This window comes from Pseudopipra pipra, chromosome 6 (genome assembly GCF_036250125.1).
Source record: "Pseudopipra pipra isolate bDixPip1 chromosome 6, bDixPip1.hap1, whole genome shotgun sequence".
Classification (NCBI taxonomy): Eukaryota; Metazoa; Chordata; class Aves; order Passeriformes; family Pipridae; genus Pseudopipra; species Pseudopipra pipra.
In genome coordinates, this window is record NC_087554.1 from 10,394,844 (window position 1) to 10,418,268 (window position 23,425).

General features: G+C 40.7%; 1 protein-coding gene across 1 annotated transcript in view; it reads left to right on the plus strand.

The window, feature by feature from the left end:
• Window positions 1–23,425, plus strand: part of DKK3 (dickkopf WNT signaling pathway inhibitor 3) — a 28,955-nt gene that overhangs the window by 1,757 nt on the left and 3,773 nt on the right. Inside the window, exons 2-5 of the mRNA XM_064657306.1 lie at window positions 613–750; window positions 1,260–1,343; window positions 19,469–19,561; window positions 21,973–22,117. Of these exons, the coding sequence (XP_064513376.1) occupies window positions 613–750; window positions 1,260–1,343; window positions 19,469–19,561; window positions 21,973–22,117 (460 nt within the window). The remainder of the gene's footprint in view (window positions 1–612; window positions 751–1,259; window positions 1,344–19,468; window positions 19,562–21,972; window positions 22,118–23,425) is intronic.

A 23,425-nucleotide genomic window follows, 5' to 3' on the forward strand; every position in this document is an offset into this window, starting at 1 on the left:
TGTTCAGCCTGGCTGAACTTGTGGCCTCCTAGCTCTGTTACAGTGGTTGCAAACAACAAAGGGATACGATTTATTCAGAGTTTGTGTTGTTTACAAGACTCATGCCCTTCTTCATCTGGCAAACAATGACAGTGGGAACTGAAATAGAGAATGAAATTCTGGATGTATGCACCCTCATCTATAGGACTGCTGCTTTATCTCTCTGTCCTGCCAGAATATTTTCTCCTCTTTGTCAGATAGGAAAGTCTATCTTAAATCTTTAGTGGTTTTGTGGGAAAAATAGAAACCTGGGCTCTTGACTGGCATCAGGCTGTGCAGATACCAGTTGTTCATTAGTCTGCACCCTTTTTCCTCACGGGGACTGACTTTGGCTCTAACAGCCCAGAGCTCAAGGGTTTAGCTCACCACTGTTTTTCTAGTCCATTAGAAGAGCTGCTGTGCTCAGTGTCTGAAGCAGCTGAGTAAGCGTTCTCATCCAGGGGCATCTGTGCTAACAGCAGAATGTCATTAAACAGGGTGCTACTGAGGGCTGCACAAGAAGCTTTGCTTCTTCTCCTTTGTGTCATTTTTGCTAATTTTCAGTTGTTTGTTATTTTTTTTTAAATTTGGCAGATGGAAGCTGAAGAGGAAGGGGCAAAAAAGCTGTCAGAAGTAAACTTTGAAAACTTACCTCCCAACTACCATAACGAGTCCGACAAGGAAACCAGAATTGGTAACAGAACTGTTCAGACTCATCAAGAAATTGATAAGGTATGAGAAAACACGTATATGGTGAGCTGTTCATTCTTACACACCTTTCCTTCAAAAATAAAAACAATTTTGAATGTTTTGGGGAGGAATAAAATAACTTGGAGCATAAACTTTACTGGTGATAATTACTTTGGGGTTTTATTGTATCTTACGTGCTTGATTAGTCACTGTGTAAGGACACGTCATAAAAGGTTAATGTGAAATAATAATTTATGTTGAAAAACGTGCCTCCTAAAAACAGAACACAGCTACAGCTATTACATGGGTCATAAAAGAATGACCATCTCCTGCTCAGCCACCTTCATCACAGTGACATTTTAAATAGATAAGGAGGTAGCCTTGTCATCTACTTTTCCCCCTCAGAATAGCATTTAATATGAGTGACAGCAAAACGGGGAAAAAAGGAGGGGGTGGGAGTGGGTTAATTATTGAAGAATGTAGGGCTGAGAGTAGCAAAGGGCTAATAAAAAGATGTGGTTTGATATTTTGTTCTTCTTTTGCTGTGTCAGGTTACAGATAATAAAACTGGATCAACAGTTTTTTCTGAAACAGTTATTACATCTATAAGGGACGGAGAAAACAAAAGAAATCATGTAAGTGAACACATTTTTTCCTTTGGAAAATCAAACAAATGCTTGGGGGTTCATTGTTCAGAAGACTGTGATAGAGTTCACCTAACAAAATTTTGGAATGCTTTAAAACACACAAAACCATTGGGGCAAGCAGTCAAAAATATTTGTGGTTTTAATTAATTTAACTTATGAATATTATGAGTTGGAAACAGAATTTCAGTGAGGTGTTTGATCTGAATATTAAATTTGTCAGATGTAAATGTTAAATAGCAAAGACAGTTACACAGTTACAGTCACAGTGTGAGTAAATCCTTAGTGTAACAGTGCTCTTGTAATTAATAAAAAAATTGCTTTATAAACTTATAGCAAACCCCTAATCTTCTATTGTGAGAGGTCTGTGGAACAATATATGGCTCTATTTGCTTTTCAGCCTAACACAGTGATGCACAACTGGTTGTGAAATGTCACTTTGGGGAGGGGGGAGAGAGGTGGGACAGTAAATCCCCCTCCCCTCTGGAAATACAGTTGCTAAAGGATTCTCAAAGAGGTTTAAAAGATCAACAGTGTTCTTTACCTGAGTCTTGCAAACAGGTCCCATGAAAAAATTCAGCATGTACCACTGCTTAGAACAACTGGTAGGTTTTCTTTGGTTATAGTCTTACCAAAATGGACTCTTTTTTTGTGCTCTAAGACTGGCTTTTTTTCAGAGTAACTAACTTCCAGATCTTTCACAGAAGGAGCTCTTTAACTATTTTATAAAACACTGAAAAAAAAGAAAAGAATTATGGCAGAAGTTTCTATTTTTAATGGGCATAAAGCCTGAAATTAGTACATCTTTTCTTGTATCATCCTCTAAAGTTTTCCCTCTTTCAGCTCATATTTTTCATGCTGCTATTAAAGTCTGAGAAAGGCAAGTAGCAAAAGAAAGCTTTTGTTTATGCTATACTTACTTTTTGTTACTATTTTGCAAAGCTTATAGATTAGCTGGTAAGTCAAGGTACAAAATGAATTGCAACTATTCTAAGCTATAGCTTGCTTTTATACAAAGTGTCAACAGTGCTTTTTAGTAATAAGATATGTGTAATGAAAGCAATCCAAATATCTTTTTCAAGCAAATATGCTCATCATCTTCAAACCCAGTGTACAAAAGCAAACTTTACAACCTTCTTAGCTGTGGAACACACTGCTGATGGTGTTTCATAAAGTATTTGGCTTGCCTGTGGTGTCTAATCATTCTTCACAGCTGTAAAAATTACTTCTAAATTAACTTTCTCCAACAATCTTAAGCTTCATATGTCAAGGGCCCATCTGCGTTTTCCATATGGGAAGGCTGCCTCGCTTACCAAGCCAGTGCTCCATCCAGAACTAATACTGTTATTAGTGTTCCAGCTGAAGAACTTGAGGGCTGAATGCAAATTTTTGTCAAACTTCATGGTGGCAGCCTTTTATGAGGGAGGCACAATCAGAACTGATCACGTTAGCTCCTAATCACTGAAATCCTGGGGCGCGTCATTCGCCGACGCTCTCGCCGCAGCAGCTGCCGAAACAAAACTGCATTTGTTAGTGTTTATTTCCCCTCTCACACTCATTTTGAACTTTCAGCGTGCCCACGGTACAAACACCTTATTTAGAGGTTGCCAGGCTGGAGAAGAAGCTAAGTGGGAAAAACAACCTACAGACGTACTTGGTTATTTAAGCAGAGCAAGGCAAACACTCATATATTAATTTGACTAAGAGATGCCTAGCAGGAGTAAATCTGAAAGTACTTGAAAACTTCAAACACTAAGGATGAACATGAATCACTTTTGGTACTAGAAGGCTGAAGAACTATTGTAGGATGTGACTGAGAACTGGAAAATTTGGGTAAGAGAAAGAAGAAAGTGCTGCTGAGGAGAGATCTACCAAATAGACAAAAATTTTTTTCCAAAAAAAAGTCACTCTCTTAGATATGTAAACTTCAGGCAAAAGTATTGGGAAATGAGTTGCAGCAGACTTTGCACTGTCTCCTTTGGTAATTTTTATATACATTAATTTTTATACTTGGAGCCTCATGTGGGATTTCCTGGTCACTTCCCAGTCTTGCAGGCTTCACAGACTATTGGGTAGTGTAAGAGTGATTCTCCTTCTTTGCTGCTAATTTTAAATGTTAGCAACAAAGTAATACATGTGTACATTTTATATTCCCCAGACAGTTAAAAAAGGAAATCTTTTGAGATTTGTTTGGAGATTATCTCAGTCATTTTAAAATACAGCTAGTATGTACTGTTCTGTAGCACTCACACTTACTACCCATCACTGATTCATCCTGCTGTGCAGCACAACACACCAGGAAGTTGGTGTAATTGTGTCTGTAAGTAAAGACAGTCATTTGAAAATGGTGATACTGGCAACTCCGTCTGGGGATGGACACTTTGGTAGTAGAAGCTGTAGGGATCCAAGCCCTGGGAACAGGACCTCTGTTCTGATGACACTCCCAGAGCCTTCAGGTTGCTGCCTCCTTAGAACAGCACTTTGGTTTTTATTTTTGGTCTGCCAAGTAAAATAAATAGACACGTGCTATCACACAAGCTCAACTTTTATGCCTGTAGGGAAGAAATGCTAAAAACCAAACCAGTTTCATAAGTTCAGTTTATAGGCTTAGCTTTTAAAAGTTAAGGGTTCCCATAGCTCCTGCACTCTGGGTACAAATTTGGGTGGTAAATATAAAAACTTTCCAAACACCTTCACAAACCACCTGCTCTGAAATTTAAACTCTATATAATTTATTACTGCAATAATTTGTAATAACTGGAACCCTACAACTCTCAGTTAGCATTTATTTTCTGAGCCGAGTTATAAGCCTCTGAAATCACTGCAAGTTTTTCATGTGACATTTTTGGGCTTTCAGACCTGACACAAAAGCCTCACAAGAAGGCAAAGATGTGTCTTGCGGAGAGTCTGCATTGCAATAATAAATCCACATGGCTGGAATGAAATTTGGCACCGGAGAAGCAGCTTTGTGGAAAATAGGTTGTGTCTGCTTTTTAAATCACGGTGCTTGTCCTCCTGAAGCAGGTACAAATACACATACATAAGCATATACACATACATACAGTGCATACATTATTACAGAATCATTTAGGTTGGAAAAGACCTCTGAGATCATTGAGTCCAACCTTTGACTGATCACCACCTTGTCAACTAGACTGTGGCACTGAGTGCCACATCCAGTCATTTCTTGAACACCTTCAGGGATGGTGATTCCACCAACTCCCCTGGGCAGCCCATTCCAATGTTTAGCAACTGTTTCCATGAAGAAACTACTCCTGATGTCCAGCCTGAATCCCCTGGCACAGCTTGAGGCCAACTCCTCTTGTCCTGTCCCTTGTTGTCTGTGAGAAGAGGCCGACCCCTGCCTGGCTACAACCTCCTTTCATGCAGATGTAGAGAGCAATAAGGTCCCCCCTGAGCCTCCTTTTCTCTAGGCTAAACACCCCCAGCTCCCTCAGCTGCTTCTTATTGGACTTATCCTCCAAACCCTTCGCCCGCATCGTTGCCCTTCTCTGGACTTGCTCCAGCACCTCAATGTCTTTCCTGAATTGAGGGGCCCAGAACTGGACACAGCACTCAAAACACTACATAAACATAAGGCATAATCTTCCCCCCCCCCACATTTCCTCTCAGGCAGTATTTCTCCTTGGCTTTGCATCACAGAGCTGTTCTCTTCAGGCTGTTCTTCGTTACTGGAGGGCTCGTTTGACAGTATTTTTATGGCTATTGGTTTTTGAAGTCTCCAGAGGAGGGATTGGGCTGTTTGCAATTCCAGGCAATGCAATCCAGCTCCTCAGAGGTGCTGCATTATCGGGAGGCGCCATTTACATTCCCAGACTGACATTCATGTTCTCAGGTGTCACTGAGGGCTGGCAGTCACCCCCAGACACGTCAGGCTTCCATCCAACAGCCTTGTGCCTTTAAAGAGGCCGAGCACAGGCAAGAGGTAGCTGGATGGGCATAACGTCTGTTTGCTCCTGGGTTTAAGGCTCAAATACTCTAGCATTTACTTCTCCAGGGAACACTGACTAGCTTGCAAATTAACAGAGTATTTTCAGTCAGAAGCTCAAGTATAGAACCCAGCAAAAATTACAGCATTCCTTATTATCCTATGAAAATCAAAACCTTTTCTGCCTTGTTGACTAGACCTATTTCAGTTGTGATACATTAGCCTAACAAATGAAAAGCAAGGAGGAAAAGTAAAAGGGAAAAAAAAATTATACTGGTAAGATTTGCTGCACAAAGATTAGCTGCATTTCTTCTCAGTTACATTCAGAGTAGCATTTTATGTAAGCTCTCTCTTCTAATTTAAAGCTAGGGTACCTGGGTTTTTTTCTTTTCTCTGTTAATTTGATAGATAAAAAAAGCAACACCTTCTTTTTAGAAAGGTTTTGTTTTGATTTTTTTGTTGGTTTGTTTTTTTTTTTTGGTAGCTTTCAATTCTCTTTCTTGAAAGAGCTTTTTAAAGATACTGGTTATCTAGATAGAGTGTACCAGGGAACTGGAAGAGTATCCTGCATTTCTCATTTAGCTTTGGCACTGTGGAACCCATTCCTTTCTTTTGCTTGTCCTTGGTGGTAGAGGCTCTTGAGGGCATGGCTGCCCCTTCTAATTATTTACACAGAATTTCTTTGTGGGAGGTAAGGAGAGCTGCCTTCAGTGTGATTCTCTGCAAGGTGCTTCCTCTTCTTCCACAAAGGTGGGTGTGTGCCTGTATAAACACATGGATTTGGCACCCACCTTTTGCAAGCACAGCAGCTGGTTAGTGAGTAATTTCAAACACCATTGGGTCCTTAAGAAAGAGGTCTCATGATATTTGTTTCTGTGGTGAGAGGCTCCTCTTTGCATCCCTGAAGCTCTGGGCATGGATGATGGCACCGCTGTGAAACTGCCTTTACAAGCTGTGAAACTGCCTTTACAAGCTGCCTTGGCAGGTTCTGGAAGTGACCATCAGTCAGGTCATTGGTTTATCTGTACAGATAGAATGGATGGCATCCATTTTATAATGGCCTATTTAAAGCATTTGTCAGCCTGTATCTTTAGTCTCGCAGTAGAGTAGTAAAAAGGAAAAAAATAGTTCCATTTCTCTCTTTTCTAGAGAAAAATCTGGTTTAAATGGTTAGGCTGTAGCACTTCATAACCAAGATTCTGCTTCTCTGCAGATATCCAGAAGTGCTAAACTAACTGCTTGATTCCTATTTGGGCAACTTGATTATGATTTCACCGAGCATGTTCTCAGCCACATGTACCTCAGTTGCTCTCTTTGAGGTTCGTGCTGCTCCAGGGAGAGGAGTTCTTACCAGTGCTGAAGAGAAAGGAGGCTTCAAAAATTGAGAAGGAAGCACTAATGGAACAGAAATGGCAATTTTTCCATCAGCAGTGCTGTAGGAGAGGAGTTGAGGGCAGAAATTTGAAAATGCAGCATTTTGGTGTTGACTGCTGCTCCCCTTAGCATGATACTTGTTTTGGGCAGTCTTACATTTGGGTACAAAGTTCTTTGTTTCCTTTTTCACAGGACTTTTAGTCCCTGGTGACTTGCACTCAACAACTATCAATAGACACATTAAGTGCATTCCGGGGTTGAAATCCTGGTCTCTGTCTAGCCAAAAATCACATCATATCTAAATCTAGTGTTTTTTGTATATTTAATAATTTAATTCCTTGGTACTCCAAGTTTGCTTCTCTGTTGACTGTCCAGCCTGCTCTGTTGATGTAACGTGCTACATGAATCATGTCTGGTCTAGTACTGTGCTTTCCACAGCACCCACCCTTAGTTCTTAGTTCAGGAGTAGATAAGGCAAATTGTACTTGCTAGCTAATGCTCCAGGGGAGAATTGAGAGATCTGAATGAGCTGCATCACTGTTTTAAACTATATACTATGCAGTAATTCAAATAGATTATCAAAGTTGTAACATGGAATAAAGCTTTCTGAAAAAAAAAAGTATGAAGAGCTTATGGTGTCAATCAGTTAAAAAGTGAACCCTAGTTTAACTAGCTTTGTGTAAGCAGAATACCCACCTGCATGCTATTGCAGTGTCTTTTGTCACATCGTTTTAAAGCAGTTAAGTCTCAAGTGTTTGCCAGTCACAGCTTGCAGTTTAAAACACAACACCTCTTGGAGGTGTAGGCAAGGTTCCCATCCAGTCCCTAACTCCTGTAGACAAACTAATAGGCTTTTTTTTTTTTTTTTTTAATCTTTCCATACATGAAAATTACTGCATTTCACTAGCACATCTACCCTCGGTTCTTTCAGCCTCTCACACAACCTCTGCCAGGCAGTGTGGTGTGTGTTTTGCCCTTCTCATGTTTCAAGTTTGCTAACCTGATGCCAGCAATCTGTCCATAATCTACACTTCCTGCACTGGAAAAGATATGAAGTAGCCATGCCAACTGAATGTGGATGTTGAGCTCTTTGGGCCCAGTCAGTGGAAGAGCATTCTGAGAGGCCTGAGTACCCGTGTCTTGTTTTGAAACAATCAAATCTTCTTTTGGAGAACCAGGGCTCCTCAGAGAGGCAGGGTTAGACATTCTTAACGTTCTACTGGCACCCCTTTTTTTCCCTCTTTTCTTTCCAGTTTTGAGTCTTGGCAGTGTAGACTGTGAAGCTGAGGGGCAAGTGCAAGTAGCTCATGAGGAAAAGTAGCTTGTATTTGTTAGACTAGAAAATGATGTGGGGAAAGGTGCAAAGTGAAAGAGGATTTAGCCAAAGATGAGAAGAATTGTTCAATTAGTATTTTGAATCTGGAATACTTTCAGGTTATGAATCTTCTTGTAGAGAGGGACATATCCTTCTTGTATGAAAGGTGTGATGGAGTGTGTGCTGAGTCTTCATATGTGACTTCATAAGCAGCAAATGCTTCCTAGGGATGCAAAAGCTCTTAAGAAATTTAATTTAGCTCATGGATGATAAGATGGCCTTATTGTCAGTCACAATGTATCTAAACCCAACATTTTTGACGGTCATCTGATGTTCGCTGGACTACGGCCAAAAAAATCTGATGTTAGCCTCAGTGAATGGAAAGGAGTAATAAGGAGTTTGAAAAACATGTGTCACCTCTGATCCTGCATGAGAAAACTTCTCTGAGGAAGAAGGTGGGAAACCTCTCTAATTGCCAGATGTATAACACACACCTCAGTGTCCATGTCTTCGTTTACTAGACTTAATCCATTCTGAGTTGGCTTATTTTCTCTTAGAGAATGATGTGTAGAAAGTTATGGATCCACACAGAGAACCAGGAGTGGACAGTGTGTACCAACATAAGAGGGTTTTGCAATGTTAGAGTGGTGCAATGACCATGAAGTGGAGAAAAGTGAGACTGCAGTTTCCACGGGCTCAGCTCTCGGTGCTTGGTGACCCTGAACAAACAAGCAGGTGGAAACAGCTGCTAGACCTTATCAGAGTGAAGAGAAACAAGGTGCCTTTTGCTGAGAGGTGAGGCAAACCAGGCAGGTGTTCTGGCTGAAAACATAACAAGCAAAGGTCAGAGAACACAGATCAGTATCAGGGTTTTTTTTTGGTCTTAAATAAGGGCTTAGATTTCCAGGCAAATAACTGATGCAACAGCAAAGGGGTTACACCTAATTAAAGGTATCAAATCCTGCTCTCGTTTGCATCAGTGGGAGTCTGAAGTAATTCAAATGCTTTAGTAAATTTACTTTGTTAGTAATAAAAAAAAAGAACATTAAAAGAGTGACTAGGATTTCTTTCATATTTCCTATTGATCTAGCTTAGTGTAAGTTGTTTTTTTTTCTGTCAAGTTAGGGAAACAAAACTGTGTAGTACTAATAGATATTCTGAAAGTAACAGTCTTCATTAGAAATTCAAATCTATGCCTGTGTTTAAAATTGTTATAAAATTTTCCAGATCCTCGTGTGCTATAATGTCACCTTTCTATTCCAGTTAAACCCCAAAGAAAAATAATATTTTTATGCAAAATCGAGTTGACGGAAGAACTGCCTCACCATTTTTGTCTGTCTGGACTATTACCCTTTGAGTAGCTAAATACTGAAGAGAGAAAGATTTTCTTGTGATAAATTTCTCCTCACCAAAACCAAGCTATTACTGTAACACAGTGAGAGTGCCTAGGATTGATTCCTTGTTCCAGGTACCAGTTATTAGTAAAAGCACAACCTGTAAATTCTCCAGGAGGCCACAAACTTTCTCTTAGAGAGTCAGTGCCCACCCAGTGCTTCATCAGAGTCTGTCTGAGAGCCATGCACCACTTCTAAAGCTTACAGCATTCTTGTTGGTTGTGGGAATAAATTCTGGCTTGTCTGACACCTTTTCATGTGTGGGGAGGTGAGCATCATGTTCAGCTTCCTGCTTCTCCCATGTTTGGATACTGGTTGCTGCAACTGCTCTGTCAACAAGCTGTGGTGAGGGAGCAGTGTAAGTCAAAGGGTGGTTGTTCACCTTTTCCCTGGTTTTAGTTCAGTCTTCTCACACATAATGTGCTGAGTTTAGGGATCCAAGGTTGTCTTTTACAGATCATGTCCAAGTTGCAGGGAGATTTAAAAACAAATCACAATGAATATTTTTACTGCCTCTGCAAGATCTACCTATTTATTATAAGAGAAATGAAATGCGGAGGGGTTTTGTCTTCTCTGTAAGGTAACAGATATGGTCAGGAGAGTGAATCTTTTATGTGGGCTGGTGACAATTCTGTGATCTACTGCCGTCTGTTAAGAGATCATAGTATGGACTGTCTTTCCCCTTGTCAGACACATGTAGCAAATTAATCATGAGAAGAAAAGCTTTAAGGCAAAAGAGAATTATTTTCCCACTGATTTTGATTACATGGCTTAAACCATTGAGTCCAGGAGCCGCTTGTTTGAGATTTTAGCTGAAACCACGTTATCTCATTAAACAGCCTTAGCTGGTAGGGTAACGAGAGTATCAAAGGTTTTAGGAAATACAGGCTATGGTACTAGATGTAAAGCATAAATATTTTGTCTTTTTATTTTTATTTGCATCTGTTATAATCTTAGAATGGTTGAGATACCAAGGACACAGATGAATGGGTTGAATCTGCAGCTGGTTACATCTCTATTGTCATACAGTGGCACCAATTTGCAATGGCTAGGTGATTGGCCCAGTAACACATCATTCCATATATGATGAGCCTACATCTTCTCTAACCTTTGCCTGGACTTCAGGAAGGGTAGATTCAACAAAATCAGAAGAATGATGCTGGTTTTTTTAACCAGTGAGTAGGAGGAGAGAGAATGAGTGTGATCCATTCTGTGCAACTGTTTATAGTCAGGAAGATATGTGAGATGCCAACAGTCCAGCTTGATGGTGTTTTGTCCTATGATTTACTCAGGTAAACTGTGGGAATTGAAGGAAAGGGGTGAATGGAAACCTGTTTCTGTTTAGTCTTGTTTCATCAAAGGCTAAGGAAATGTGAGGGGGAAAAAAAGCACTGTAGAATGGTGGCTTCAAATGTATTCCCTTGAGAAATTTCTCTGTCAGCTGAGTAAGTCTTATCTTTGTCCTTCCTCCTCTCTGATTCACAAACAGCATTTTGGCACCTTCTGTGGAGTGACTGCCTGCCTGGCCCTTGGAGGGACTGAGTCACTGTGATAGCACTGAGGAATACCACACTGGTGAATGCACCAGCTGCCAAATCATGGCTGTTCACCACAGCAGCTTATAGAGAGAACTCTCCTCCAACTATTCTACCTGTCCCAATTCTTACCTTAGTAACAAGCCCACTCCTCCCTTCCAGTTAGTAATATATTGTAACAGAGAATAACTGTTAAAAAAATATAGAGGGTGGGGTGGGAATTTTGGATCTGTTTACTTGTTATTCTGTCTGGAAATGACTCAGAGCCTGTTAGTGCATTTATATCGCATGAGGAATCCCTCAAACTTCTTCCCTTAGAAAGTCCAGCGGGAGGGAGAAGTATCTTAAGGCACATAGAGAGACTGACATCATGGTGTCAGGCAAAGGGGAACCTTAGTGGTTCTTCTGTGTCCAAGATGTTTCTTAGCTGTCAGCAAAGGATAGTTCTGGCCCCCCAGTAGGTGTTTGTCTTGGACTTCATACGTAGCAGAAATTGGTAATACCTTCATATTCTTGTGTCCCTTTTGGAAGGACATAAAGAGTGTGCTGAAGACCCTTTTCCATTTCGTCCTCATTGAAGTTTGTTCAGGAAATGGAATAAATATTCATGAATAGTCATCATCTCATGTTGTTGATATCCTCTAGAGACATGATTTCAGATGGAAAATTAAATTAAATTAAGGCAAAAAAGGAAAGGGCTCTTTTGTAATCCCAACAAATGCCCCAAAGAGGGGGTCTTGAAAAAGCTTCAGAGTCAACACCTGTGACCAGATGCCGACTCCATCCTTAGGCAGACACTAATGTCCTGTTCTCAAAATCTTCAAGTGCTGGAGATAATTTATTCCAATGGTTTTCCATGGTTACTTGAAAGTCTCTATTGATGTACTTTAAACACCTTCTTCTTCCATCTACAGCTCATGGAAAAGAAAATTATTCCATTTCCTCTACAGTAACAGCAGTCTCCTACACTGTCAACTCCACCATAGGCAAAATCCATTGTAGGTGAATCCTTACCCGTGTATTTCTGTTCCTGTATTAGTTAATAAGTCTGTTGAAACTGTAAACTCCCCCCAAAAGCATATAAGGATAAAGCACACAAGATTCAGGGCTTGAAATAGGTTCTGTGAGGGATGGATAGGGTGCAGGTTGGTGTTTTACGGTGCGCTACTCTTAATTTAGCAAGCAGCTATTAAGTACAGAATTCTTGTTTTCAAACGTTTTCCTTTTTGCACAGCTGTTTCACATCCTTGCTGTGTACAGCTACTCTGTGTTGCTTTGGTTTTACAAATTTACAAAATTTGCATAGTTCAGTGGTGAGTCACGGAGACTTTGTAGCTGCCAATTGCAGAGGAAAGAGCCGCCTGCGTTGAAATTCAGCCCCCGGGGAAACATCATTACATGAAAGCTGTATCTTTGTCTGATTACTGGCTACTTACAAATAATGGCACTTTGGAGCTTTGAGAGCAGTTCTACAGTGGTTCCATAACTGTTACTGGATCTCAAGGCATTTAGAATAAAACCCAAGAGCTTTTAGACCACCAGTGTTCAGACACATCTTCTGGTTATCAAAGGCTGAAGAATTGTTGTTCTCCAAATAACAGATCCATGAGTACATGCTTTTCTTTGGTAAGACAGTTAGTTTCAATATCATTAGGAAAAATTTGTTTATAAACATGCATCAGTATTTTGACCTCACTTGATCATCTCACACATGAAAAGCATGGAACAATTACACATAGAGCACCTGGCTATTAGGTTTGCATCTCACATGGTGTAACTTCAGAATGTTCCTTCTCCAGTTATGGATAGAGAAGATTATAGTCTCTGTGTATTTAAAAAATTATGGGCTGAGTGTATAGCTCAGCACCAAGTTTCCATAAGGCCCAAAGCAAGATTTTATCGTCAGAATTTCTGTCATCCTGCTCTGCCTTTGGTACATCTGACAAGTAGGAGAAAAAACGAGAAATTCCGTGTTATAAACTGTCTGTCTGCTCTAAAGCAAATGTGTAGGGTGAGACATGACTTCTGATATTGCAGACAGTCACTGTGATAGGTAGCCTTTTATATATATAAGTTCTCAGTTTCCAGACTAAGATAATTACTTGTCAAATTACAATTTGTGGAGGTTTTCTACCAAATTTCAACAGTTCTTCTAGTGTGCCTCCTCTGATACCTTTGCAAAATACACTGAAATAAGTACTTGGCATTGTGTTTCCTACACAGGAGCATTTACAGAAACTGTAGTCCTGCTAGGATCTTTATTAATGATCCCAGATCATTATTACTGGGGAAAATATGGGGTGAGGGAAGAAAATGAAATGGGTGCTTCTGCAGGGTGACCTGCTATGAAACTATTATGACTTGCAGAGATTTTGACCATGCATGAACAGAACGTGATCTGATAGAGCATCTAGGCACCATTTTCCTCATTATTCTGAGCATTTGTCAGGAACCTTTTTTTTTTTTTTTGATTTTGTGTTTTCTTCTTTCATTGGAGTCTCAGTTCCTTGAAGCTTTGGATAAGATGGCATTTTATTTATTGCTTCTTTGATACTGAACGCTGACTGCAGAGGAGTCTGGTCAGTGACAAGATCACTTTATGTCTGGTGAGAACAAACAGATGGAGTAGAAAGGGATGCAGTTCTTGTGCTAGCTGTGGTGGTGAGCAGTTTATTGGGTGACCACAGCCTGCCCCAGTTAATTCCCTTGGCTTTTTGTCAGCATGTTAAGGCTAACATAGCAATGTTGCTTTTGGCTAAAGCCAAGCTTGAGTGCCTTTAGGCCACCTTCAGTTATGTCACACAGACAGCTTTTGCATCCATTTATATAGCATCATGTGGAGAGCCAGAAATAAAGTTTTTCCAGTTAAAATGTTTATGGGAAACAGAGGAAGAGAAGTCAGGTGAGATTAGCTCTATGGAGAAGTTAAAGACAAAACCAAGGGAGTCACTTGTGTTTTCCTATTTATTACTTTTGAGCTCAGAAGTGACATTCTGGTCAAACAGCCACCCAAATACCTGACTTTCCCAGATAGCACTGTGATGTGACCCATACCATAGTTTGCAACTCATGTCTGCTCTTTTTAGTTTGTCTTTTTTTAACAGTAGTTCTAAGTTTTATAAGTTCTGTGTGCTTGGCAGGACAGCAGGACGAGGTTTGTGCTGCTGGAAAGTATTACAGAGCTTTTGAGGTATTTCAAGGCAAATTAATTCATATCTCATTAAAGATAAATGCATTATGTGCCCTGTCTAGACAAGTAAGAGATTAGGGACTGGAGTGCTACTGCAATTCATATTAACGTAGTAGTTTCCATAAAACAATATTCCATTCTGTGTAATTCTGCCATTTTTCTAATGTGTGTAAGATATAAAACAGGTTTTATGCCTTTTTTTTTTTTTCCTTGCTACTCAGCAGTTTTTACCATCTGCTGCAATAATGGAGACCAGCCCTATGTGAAGCAACTTGTAGAAATTAAAACAAAACCTAGAAGGGGATATGTAAACACACAAGGAAATGTTAAGTCTTAGAAGTGCCAATTGCTAAGAAATATCAGTTCCAACACAAACAGTGGTTTTGCTAAAGCACTTCAGATATGGCTGAAATGATTGTCTCCCTGGTACAGCTGGGTGAGCTCTGGCACTGCTTGGGAAGGACCTGTGGCTGCTGTTTGTGGAGTTTTATTGGAGTTACAGGTTTTTGAAAGGGGAATCGCTTTGTGTCAGGATCTTTTAATAAACATGTAAGGGGGCTCTTTGTTCAGAGAAGCTTTTGTAGACTGTGAGAGGTGCTTCCACGCATTTCCAAGGGGAAAAGGGGTTCTTCTGCTTGAATCCCACTTACTATTCTCATGTCAGAGCAGTGACCTTGGCAAAGAACTGCTGCTCAGTCTCTCCACTACAGCTGCCCCTCACCCACAGGGGCATTTTCTGTTCCATATGCCCTCCCCTCCTCCTATATGTTCAGTGTCTGCCTTTGATAGATGGGTTAATCACCACTGAAAAGTTGTGTATAAAGTCATGAACAGCAACTTTGTCTGCTTTCTTGGGTTCTAAGCTAAAGCATAAAGAGCCCAGAAGGAAAGCTTGTTCCAGACAGTCATTTGCCTCTCCCTGACAGGCAAGTATTAGCTGAAGATATAACTAGTGAAGAGAGAGTTTTGTTTAAGTTATCTTTGAAGAAGGACTTTTTGAGAATGTGGAGGTAGGGTGAGTGTGAGTGGGGAGAGGGAACAGACAAATGAAATGTCCATTTTGAAATTAAAATTAATTATTACATTTTGAAAGTCAGACAGTCCCAGAATAGACTGGAATATTTTCTAGTCTACTCTTAGGGTTTTAATTAAGGATTAAGGGGAAAAAGAGCAAAGCAAAATAAGCATAATTTCAGTACATACCAGCAAAACCAAGTATTAAAACTGCTACCATAGTGAGGTACAGAAACTGCCAAAGAAAGTGGGTTTCTGTGTGAAAGTAGGTTAACTCTGTCTGTAGTTCTGCTTTTAGAACCTGAACTGAGAAATTCTTTGTTTCTCCTTCTTTATCCTTATGTGCTCTGAGGATGATATGGTCCACACCACAGTGGGCTATGCTCCACCACTCAGTACAGTCTGCCAAAATAGCCTGTAGTACCTTCAGGGCAAGGGCATGCTGGGGGCTGGAGAGTGAAGATTGACACATCACACTAAAAGAAAACTTTTTTCTTCTGTGCCTTTCCATGTATATGTGAACATAAAGCCCAAAGGGAAGCACTGGTGTCAAAACTTGTCACACCAGTTCTGACCACACAGTCCTGCACCATCTGTTTCCTTTTCCTGGGAGCTGTGGTCCTGCCATACTTGACTGTCACTAACATCAGTCACTCTTTTATTCTCAAATGTGGACACTAATCATTCTTTAGGAAAGCAAATGATAGCTTGGCATAATCTGCCAGAGACAAGAAACCTGAAGTTTCTTTCAGCAGCAGTTGTTTTAGCAGTCTTATAACACAAGGAACCTTTTCCACGAGTTTCAGTTTTTTGTTGGGTGGGTTTTTTTTCCCCTGTTGGTTCTGGAACAGATCCTAAGCCCCAAATTGCTTCCAGGTGTTGCAGGATATTCACTGGAAAGTACAGTATTATGAGTCCAGAGGATGCTGAGTATGTCCTTACAGGTACATAGCATGGTATTCTCTGTCCTGGGCTCTGTTGTTTATGGGTCCTGGTATACCCAGTAATAAACAGACAATCCTGCTTTCACTCTGTATTATTCTTTAGCACTTCTCAAAGGGCATATTCCTTTGCTGCAGCATTAACTGGTATAACACTGAAATGGATTTCAGAGACATGTACACCATTATCAGTGTAGCTAATTCTGTCTTTATCTGAGCTATCTGCTCGACTTGTATTCTCTGCTGCACATCAGAAGCCAGCACTCCCTCTCCTCTGTTTATGCAGTTGTTCTTGCAATGACAAAACATTCTGAGAAATACCTTAGTTTGCAGAATCCCAGGAAAAAATGGACTGTTCAGGATCTGTTGTAACTGATGAAGATGTTCAGATTTGCTCCTTGTCCAGCAGCTGTTGTGTCTCAAGCAGTGGATTATAAAAGGTCTGTAGCCTGATTAAAAAAATAAAAATAAATTATTAAAAAAAGATACATGGTTACACATCTGCAAGTAAGAATTACTGAGTTCTGTATTGACTATGGATTATAATATTTGGGTGAAGGAAGTCAATTTGAAGTGTGGCACAAAATTTCACCAAGAGCATATGAAAGGAAGATTTTCCATGCCAGCAAAGAAAACCATGAAGGGATTTTTCCCCAGCTGGAAACCCTCATAAAACTGGAAGTCTGAACTGGTGGGATACAATTCAGTAAGTGAGGAAAAAGAAGTTTTTTGGTGTGGGACTCATTAGCTAGGAGAAGTCAGTGACTGGAGAACTGCAACTTTGGTGTTAGGTGGTTTTAGAGCTAGGAGAGAGTTATTCCATGAGCTCAAAAACAATTGTGGCAAGATTTCTCCTTTGTGGAGAGGGACAGTTGGAAAAACTGACTCCAGCGAGACCTGGCTGTTTGCCTGAAAGTGGATGGAACAGGAATGAAACAGTATATAGTCTATTCTGAGTGTGGTTTATACAGAGGGATTCATAACAGAAGCTGACAAAGCTGCAGACAAGTGGCCAAAAAGAGCATGGCTGCTGAAGAGAAGTCACTGACTGCTCACTTGGAACCACAAAACTCCAACATACTATATAACATTTTATGTTGCTACATGATTATGTAGCAACAGAAAAGCAAAAAAAAAAAAAAGGCAGAACACAGACATTACTGGAATAATGAAGTTGAAAACATTATGATAATTTATAGCAGAATAGATCTGGTGATACTAATTTCTTAAAATAGCTAAAATGGCTTCTTCTGAATTATAAACATAACCTGAATGTCCAGCCACTGACTTGAAAATAATCAGGCCCTAGGCTGTGTGTGGCTTCTGTTCTGTGTTCTGGGTAATCAAACTGCTTGAAAACATCTAAGGTGGCCAAAATGGGTAATTTAGACAAGCCATTGCTGCTCGTGCAGAGCAGCCTTGAGTCACACAGGGCAAGAAGCCTCCATAAAGTTTAATCTGGAAAGATCTGAAGAAAATAAGGTTTAATCTGGAAAGATCTGAAGAAAATGAAAAGCTTAGTGGAAACTTTCCATAAAGGTTACACAGATGACAGTTGATCTGCTCCAGCAAGCGAGATTAATATCTGCCAAAGAGCAGTCAAGTGGTTACTTCAGAGAATTCAGGGATTTTTGTGTCATTTCCTTCCCTTTCCCTTTTTCTCTTTTCCCTTTTCCCTTCCTTTCCTTTCTTTTGACTAATAGCAAAAAGATAACATCAACCTTATGATGGATGGTACCAAGCACTGATGGAGTACAGGTGACTCAGAACGGTGCTATAATTTATGTTTCTATTGACTAGATTGTTTCCAGTCTGAAAAAACAAGAAAACATTTTAGAGAACAGGGTTAATCACACGATTTTGAGGAGGTAACCTTTAGATGGGAAGAGAAAACAGGCCCTCCCTGTGAACCCAGACATGAGGGGTACACAGATGTGTACACTTTACTCTCTGTATTTCCTCACTGCCATCCCTGCAGAGCTGTGTTCTGGGAATTCCTGACCAGGTTATGCATTCATCCCATGCAGCAGGAGCAAAAGGGGAGCTGTCTCTTCCACAATGCTGGTAGGACCTCTGGGTGAGGAAACTTCAGCCTGAGTTTGCGATTCAGATTCAGACTCAGGTGTCCCTCTCCCACGAACACTTTTGTTCAGGCCATGAAATGATCCCAGGTTTGAAAAGCCAGATGTGCTCAGGCACCTTTGCTGGCTTGAGGCCTATCCTGGAGTCCAGGCTGGGTAGCAAAGGCTGATGCACTAGGGAATGTGGGGCTGTTTTTCCCTGGGATGTTTGGGGCTCTTTAGTACTCGTCAATCTTATGTTACTAAATGTAAATTACCTCTGCTGAGAGCAGGGAGATGCCAGCTGAGAATCTGCTCCTGCATATTTTGCCATATTCGAATCAAATTAAAGGAAGGATTTAAAATTTGCACATGTAGGTATTTAGAGGTTTGCAGCAATGAGGTTGTAGGTGATGGGCTATGGTGACAGGTACATGAGAGACATGCCACCAGCCAAGAAAAGGAAATCCAGTGGTGTGTTACATCCATGCCTCCCAGAAGTACTGGCTGTGCAGTAGTGCTGCTGCTACCATGAAGCCCCAGGGATGCTGAACCTTACCAGTCCTGCAGAAGGAAGAACTGCATTTTTTCAGCACAGAAATAACTGCTGACAAAAATACTCAGGCACTGCGAGGATTGCCTGAGAAGAATTCCTGTGCCCCTTGAAAGGGGAGCAGAGGAACAGTTAAAAGCAAAAGGAAACACATTCCCCTTCTCCCTTAGGGAGGTCCTTGCTGGTTTAGTGAAGCCAAGAGTGCTGGGGAGTTTCTGATGCCGGCACTGAGATTGCTGGGGAAGAGGAGGGAGGACAGCTTAAAGCTACCTGGCCTGAGATCAAGAAAGCTGGTGCAGAAGGGTCTCCCACAGAGCATAAAGACACTCCTGGCTGCTGTGGCTGCAGTAGTGTAGCCTCTTTCCTTCAGTCTTGTCCCCCATCTGAAAAAAACAACCAACAAGTAATAAATCACAACTGTACTCAAATACAACAGATTTAATACAAGTGACTTCAATGCTCCCCCATCAAAAAAAAAAAAAAAAAAAAAGCCCAAACAACAAAAGCACAAAAAGCCTGCAGAACTAGATAATTTCTTCTCTTGAGGTAGCTGGTATTAATATGTATACAAGAAGTGAAGCCACCTAACAATTTGAGGCCAGAGTGTTTAGATAAGCCAGGGAGATAACATTGGTCTGTTACAGAGCTGTGGCTGTATGAAGAATTGAAGCAAGCTTTTTTTCTTGGTTCCCAAGTAAGAAATACAATCAGTCAAGAGCTTCTGGTATTTCAAGAAGAGATACAGATTTCAGTCACACAGTGGCAAATTACACTTTTATCCTTTTCTTCAGGAGTGTATCATCGATGAAGACTGTGAAACAGGGAAATATTGCCAGTTCTCCACCTTTGAATACAAATGTCAGCTCTGCAAAACCCAGCATACAGTAAGTCCTGAATGAGACCTGATTTTTTGTGATCTGTAGAAATTCAGTGTTATTGTTGCTAATGTCAACAAGCCGAAATTGGTAGAAAAGAAGCGGCAAAGCTTTCTGCATGAGGGTAAAAAAAAATGAGTGTGTAGAGTTTTTTGGGTTGTGTGGGGTTTTTCTTCCTGTTAACAAAACTGGGTTTCAAGGTTTCTGTTCTCATATGCTCCAAAATCTGCCTTGAGCTCCTCCCGACTCAAGCTTGCCTTGTTGGGTGGCCTGAGGACAGCGTAAGCTAACACATTGTAGGTTGCCAGTGGAATGGGCAAAGAGGAAATACTGTGGCAGCTCCCAAGGCTCAGCTGACAGTTGGTCATTTCCAGCTCTGGATTCACAAAGGGAATTGCAGCAGCCTGCCCTCTTCCCTTCACTGACAAACTGTACAGTGCTGTAGTGCAGTGGGGACTGTACAGGATCCTCTTCTCTTATTTGAATCTGTGAACCTCTGGAAGCAGTCAGTTCCTGTCTTTTGAGCCAGAAGATCAATGTTCTTAATAGTAGCTATGGTTAGGTTATCTTCTGTAAGGGACAGATGCCTGAGAAGTTCAGGCTTTTTCTGTGATCAAAATCCAGTTTAGAAGCAGCCTGTCAAAAAAGCCCTTTTATTTGACTGTCCCTTTTCAACTAAGTTCTGCTGATGGCCTCTTGCAAAACAAATTCACTCCTCAAAGCATTTGCAGACAGTCCAGTGTACAAGCAACTAAATGTTGCTGTAAATTTATGTAAACTGAATAGGATTGTTATAACCTAAAAGCAGCAGGCTGTTCCTGAAATGATTTAAATAGTTATCTTGATAACTTCAGGGAGCTCTGTTGACTTCAGTGTACTGAATGCTTGCTTAAAATCCTGATCATGTCCTATATGTGTCATTGAGAAAGCTTATTGTTCGTAGTTTAGAAAACATTAAACTGATATTTTTTCATGTTAACATGGATTAATTCAAAATAAAGATTGGGCTGCCCCTCATCTATGCCCCCCTATAATCCCACCTTTTCTTTTCAGTCCTCAGCAGAACACTTGTAGGATAAAGAAAGTAAAAATGGGGTGTTAGCTACACTTCTGTTGTAAAGTGAGCTCAGACTGAAGGAGGTGGGATCAATTCCCTGACCTTGAATCCCTGCAATTACAAAGCATTTTTCTCCCCAGTTAGCAGGTCTTAATAGTACCCGTGCAGTCCTACTCCTTGCCCTGTGTTAAGCACTTCCTGTGGGATTCACTGGAAAAGAAATTCAGATTTTGTATGGCTGCCCAGACAGGGCTTAACACAGACAGGAAAAAGCTGTTAAAGCACTGACCTGGTAGGAATCTCGAAGATGTTAATCAAACTACCTAAAAAAAGGAACAATGTGACACACCCTTTTTATTAGGTTGATTTATTAGGTGTGTGTAGTTGAAACACTGGGGCAGTTGTCACACAAAGCTATCTTTAGCTAGAGGTTTGCATTTCTGCTTTTCAAAGAGATTTTTTTTTTCAGAGATTTTTTTCAAAGATTCTTGGTTACCAATGAGATCTGGTTCTTATTACAACTGCAAGTGGATTTTAGTAAGATTTTTTTGCTGTGCTCTTTGAAAACAATCCTTCTGAACAAATTGTAAATTCCTGACTGTATTTAACAATGGAAAAAAAAATCAGTAATGTTTTCCATCGATAATATTTCATTTCTTAATTTTTATTTCCCTTGATTGCAGAAGGGAAGGCTTCAGGGAGAACTTAGAGCAGTCTTCCAGTACCTAAAGGAGAATACCAGCACCTATAGGAGAGCTGGAGAGGGACTTTTTACAAGGGCATGTAGTGAGAGAACAAAGGGGAATATCTTCCCACTGACAGAAGGCAGGTTTGAATTAGATATTAGGAAGAAATTCTTTACTGTGAGGGTGGTGAGGCAGTGGAACAGGTTGCCCAGAGAAGTTGTGGGTGCCCCATCCCTGGGAGTGTTCAAGGCCAGGTTGGATGGAGCTCTGAGCAACCTGGTCTAGGGAAAGGTGTCCCTGCCCACGATGTGGGGTTTGGAACTGGATGACCTTTAAGGCCCTGTCCAACCTACACTGTGGGATGTCTGGCTGCTGATCAGTGTTCGTGTGAATGCTAAAATAAGAATTCATGTCTTGTAGCATTGGAAGTATATTAGTGTAGAAGGGGTGCTGTTACTGTAGTGTGGAGGTTCCTGTCTGGCAAAAAGTTCTATGTACACTTAAACTGAGACCCCTAAGCATTTCTATTTAAACAGTGGGAATATGACACGCATATATTACAAGCACATACATGCAGTTGCCTTCAGGACCAGGGTTAATTCTATGTTTAGCTGTCTGTGTTACAAGCAATTAGTGCTAAAGTGACAATTTTCTCACGTGCCTTCTCCATTTGCAAGCCCTGCTCCCGGGACGTGGAGTGCTGTGGAGACCAGCTCTGCGTTTGGGGCCAGTGCAGGAAATCCACTTCAAAGGGAGAGAACGGCACCATTTGTGAGAACCAACACGACTGCAACCCTGGAATGTGCTGTGCTTTTCAGAAAGGTACAGAGGGGCTTATCCTATTCATTGCATCATACTGTATAATATATAATATATCCTCTCTTTTGCCTGGGGAAGTTGCTAAATCTCTACAGAATTGATAGGTCATTCTCCCTTTATATAACTTCACCTATAACTTCATTATAAAACTTTGATAGAATTAGGAGTGAGAAACAGCCTGGTAGGGGTGCACAATGGTGAAAGAAAAGCCTGTTGCACGCTAGAGATGAGACAAGCATGAGAAGCACAAAAATTTAGGTTTCCAAAGGGGAATCTTACACATTTAAAAGTAGCAGAACTCTGTTGTCAAATTTTCACCCAATAGAGCAAAAATAAGAGAATTAAAAATATACAGGAGAAATGATGAGATTACTGAAAGTGGCTTCTCTTTCCTATCAGCAAGCAGACTATCAGAATGAGACTGCAGATACATTTCATACTCTGAGTTTTATGTGTGCCTTCCAGGGCACCACACTGTGCAACACTGACCAGACAGCCAAGATACACAGAGGAATGATGTCCCAGATTATGTTGTCGCTCCACATGGGAATGTGAAACTTGATTTACGGAAGGGAGGACAGGAGGAGAAGGTCTCAGGCCTGAAATTAATCCCAAATCCTGTCTGGTTAGGGTCCAATTTCTTTTACTGTTTTATACCCACTAGTTTCTCACTGCATTTTTCATAATTCACCTCAATTTTGTAGTGACACAACACAGTTCCAACCATCTCCCTACACCAGGTAGATACTTCTCTAGCTTTCTTCCTGGTTCTTGCTATGAGCCAGACGTGACCTTGTACCTTCACAGATGGTTGGGGTGCCTGTCCTGCTGTCAGGTTGCTGGTGGATCAGGCTGCCAGGGCATTTCAGGAAAACCAAAGATATGCTCAGCTTTCCCATGTTGATTTTGACTATTACATAGTGGACCTTCAATTTGGTTTCAACAAGTTTTGGTTGGAGCAGTTTTTCCTCTCTTCATCAGGTTCTGCCTAAAGCATTTACAGGTTTTGCCAGGCTCTCTCAGAGGTTTCTTTGTACTCTGATTCTGAAATAAGACAGGAAGAGCATTTTTAATACATGCCTATTGCTTTTACCATGCAGGACTCTGAATCTGCCTATGCTGCAGAGATGAGTAAATTAGTAGTGTGCATCCCATTGGTGTTAGTAGCACCAGGCTGCTCTTTAGATCTTGACTAGAAATTTAGTACAAACCTGTAACTCAGGAAGGAACAACAGATACAGTTACAGAGAAAAAATATTTTTTTTTATATATATATATGCATATATAAATCAATAGATAAGAATATTGATA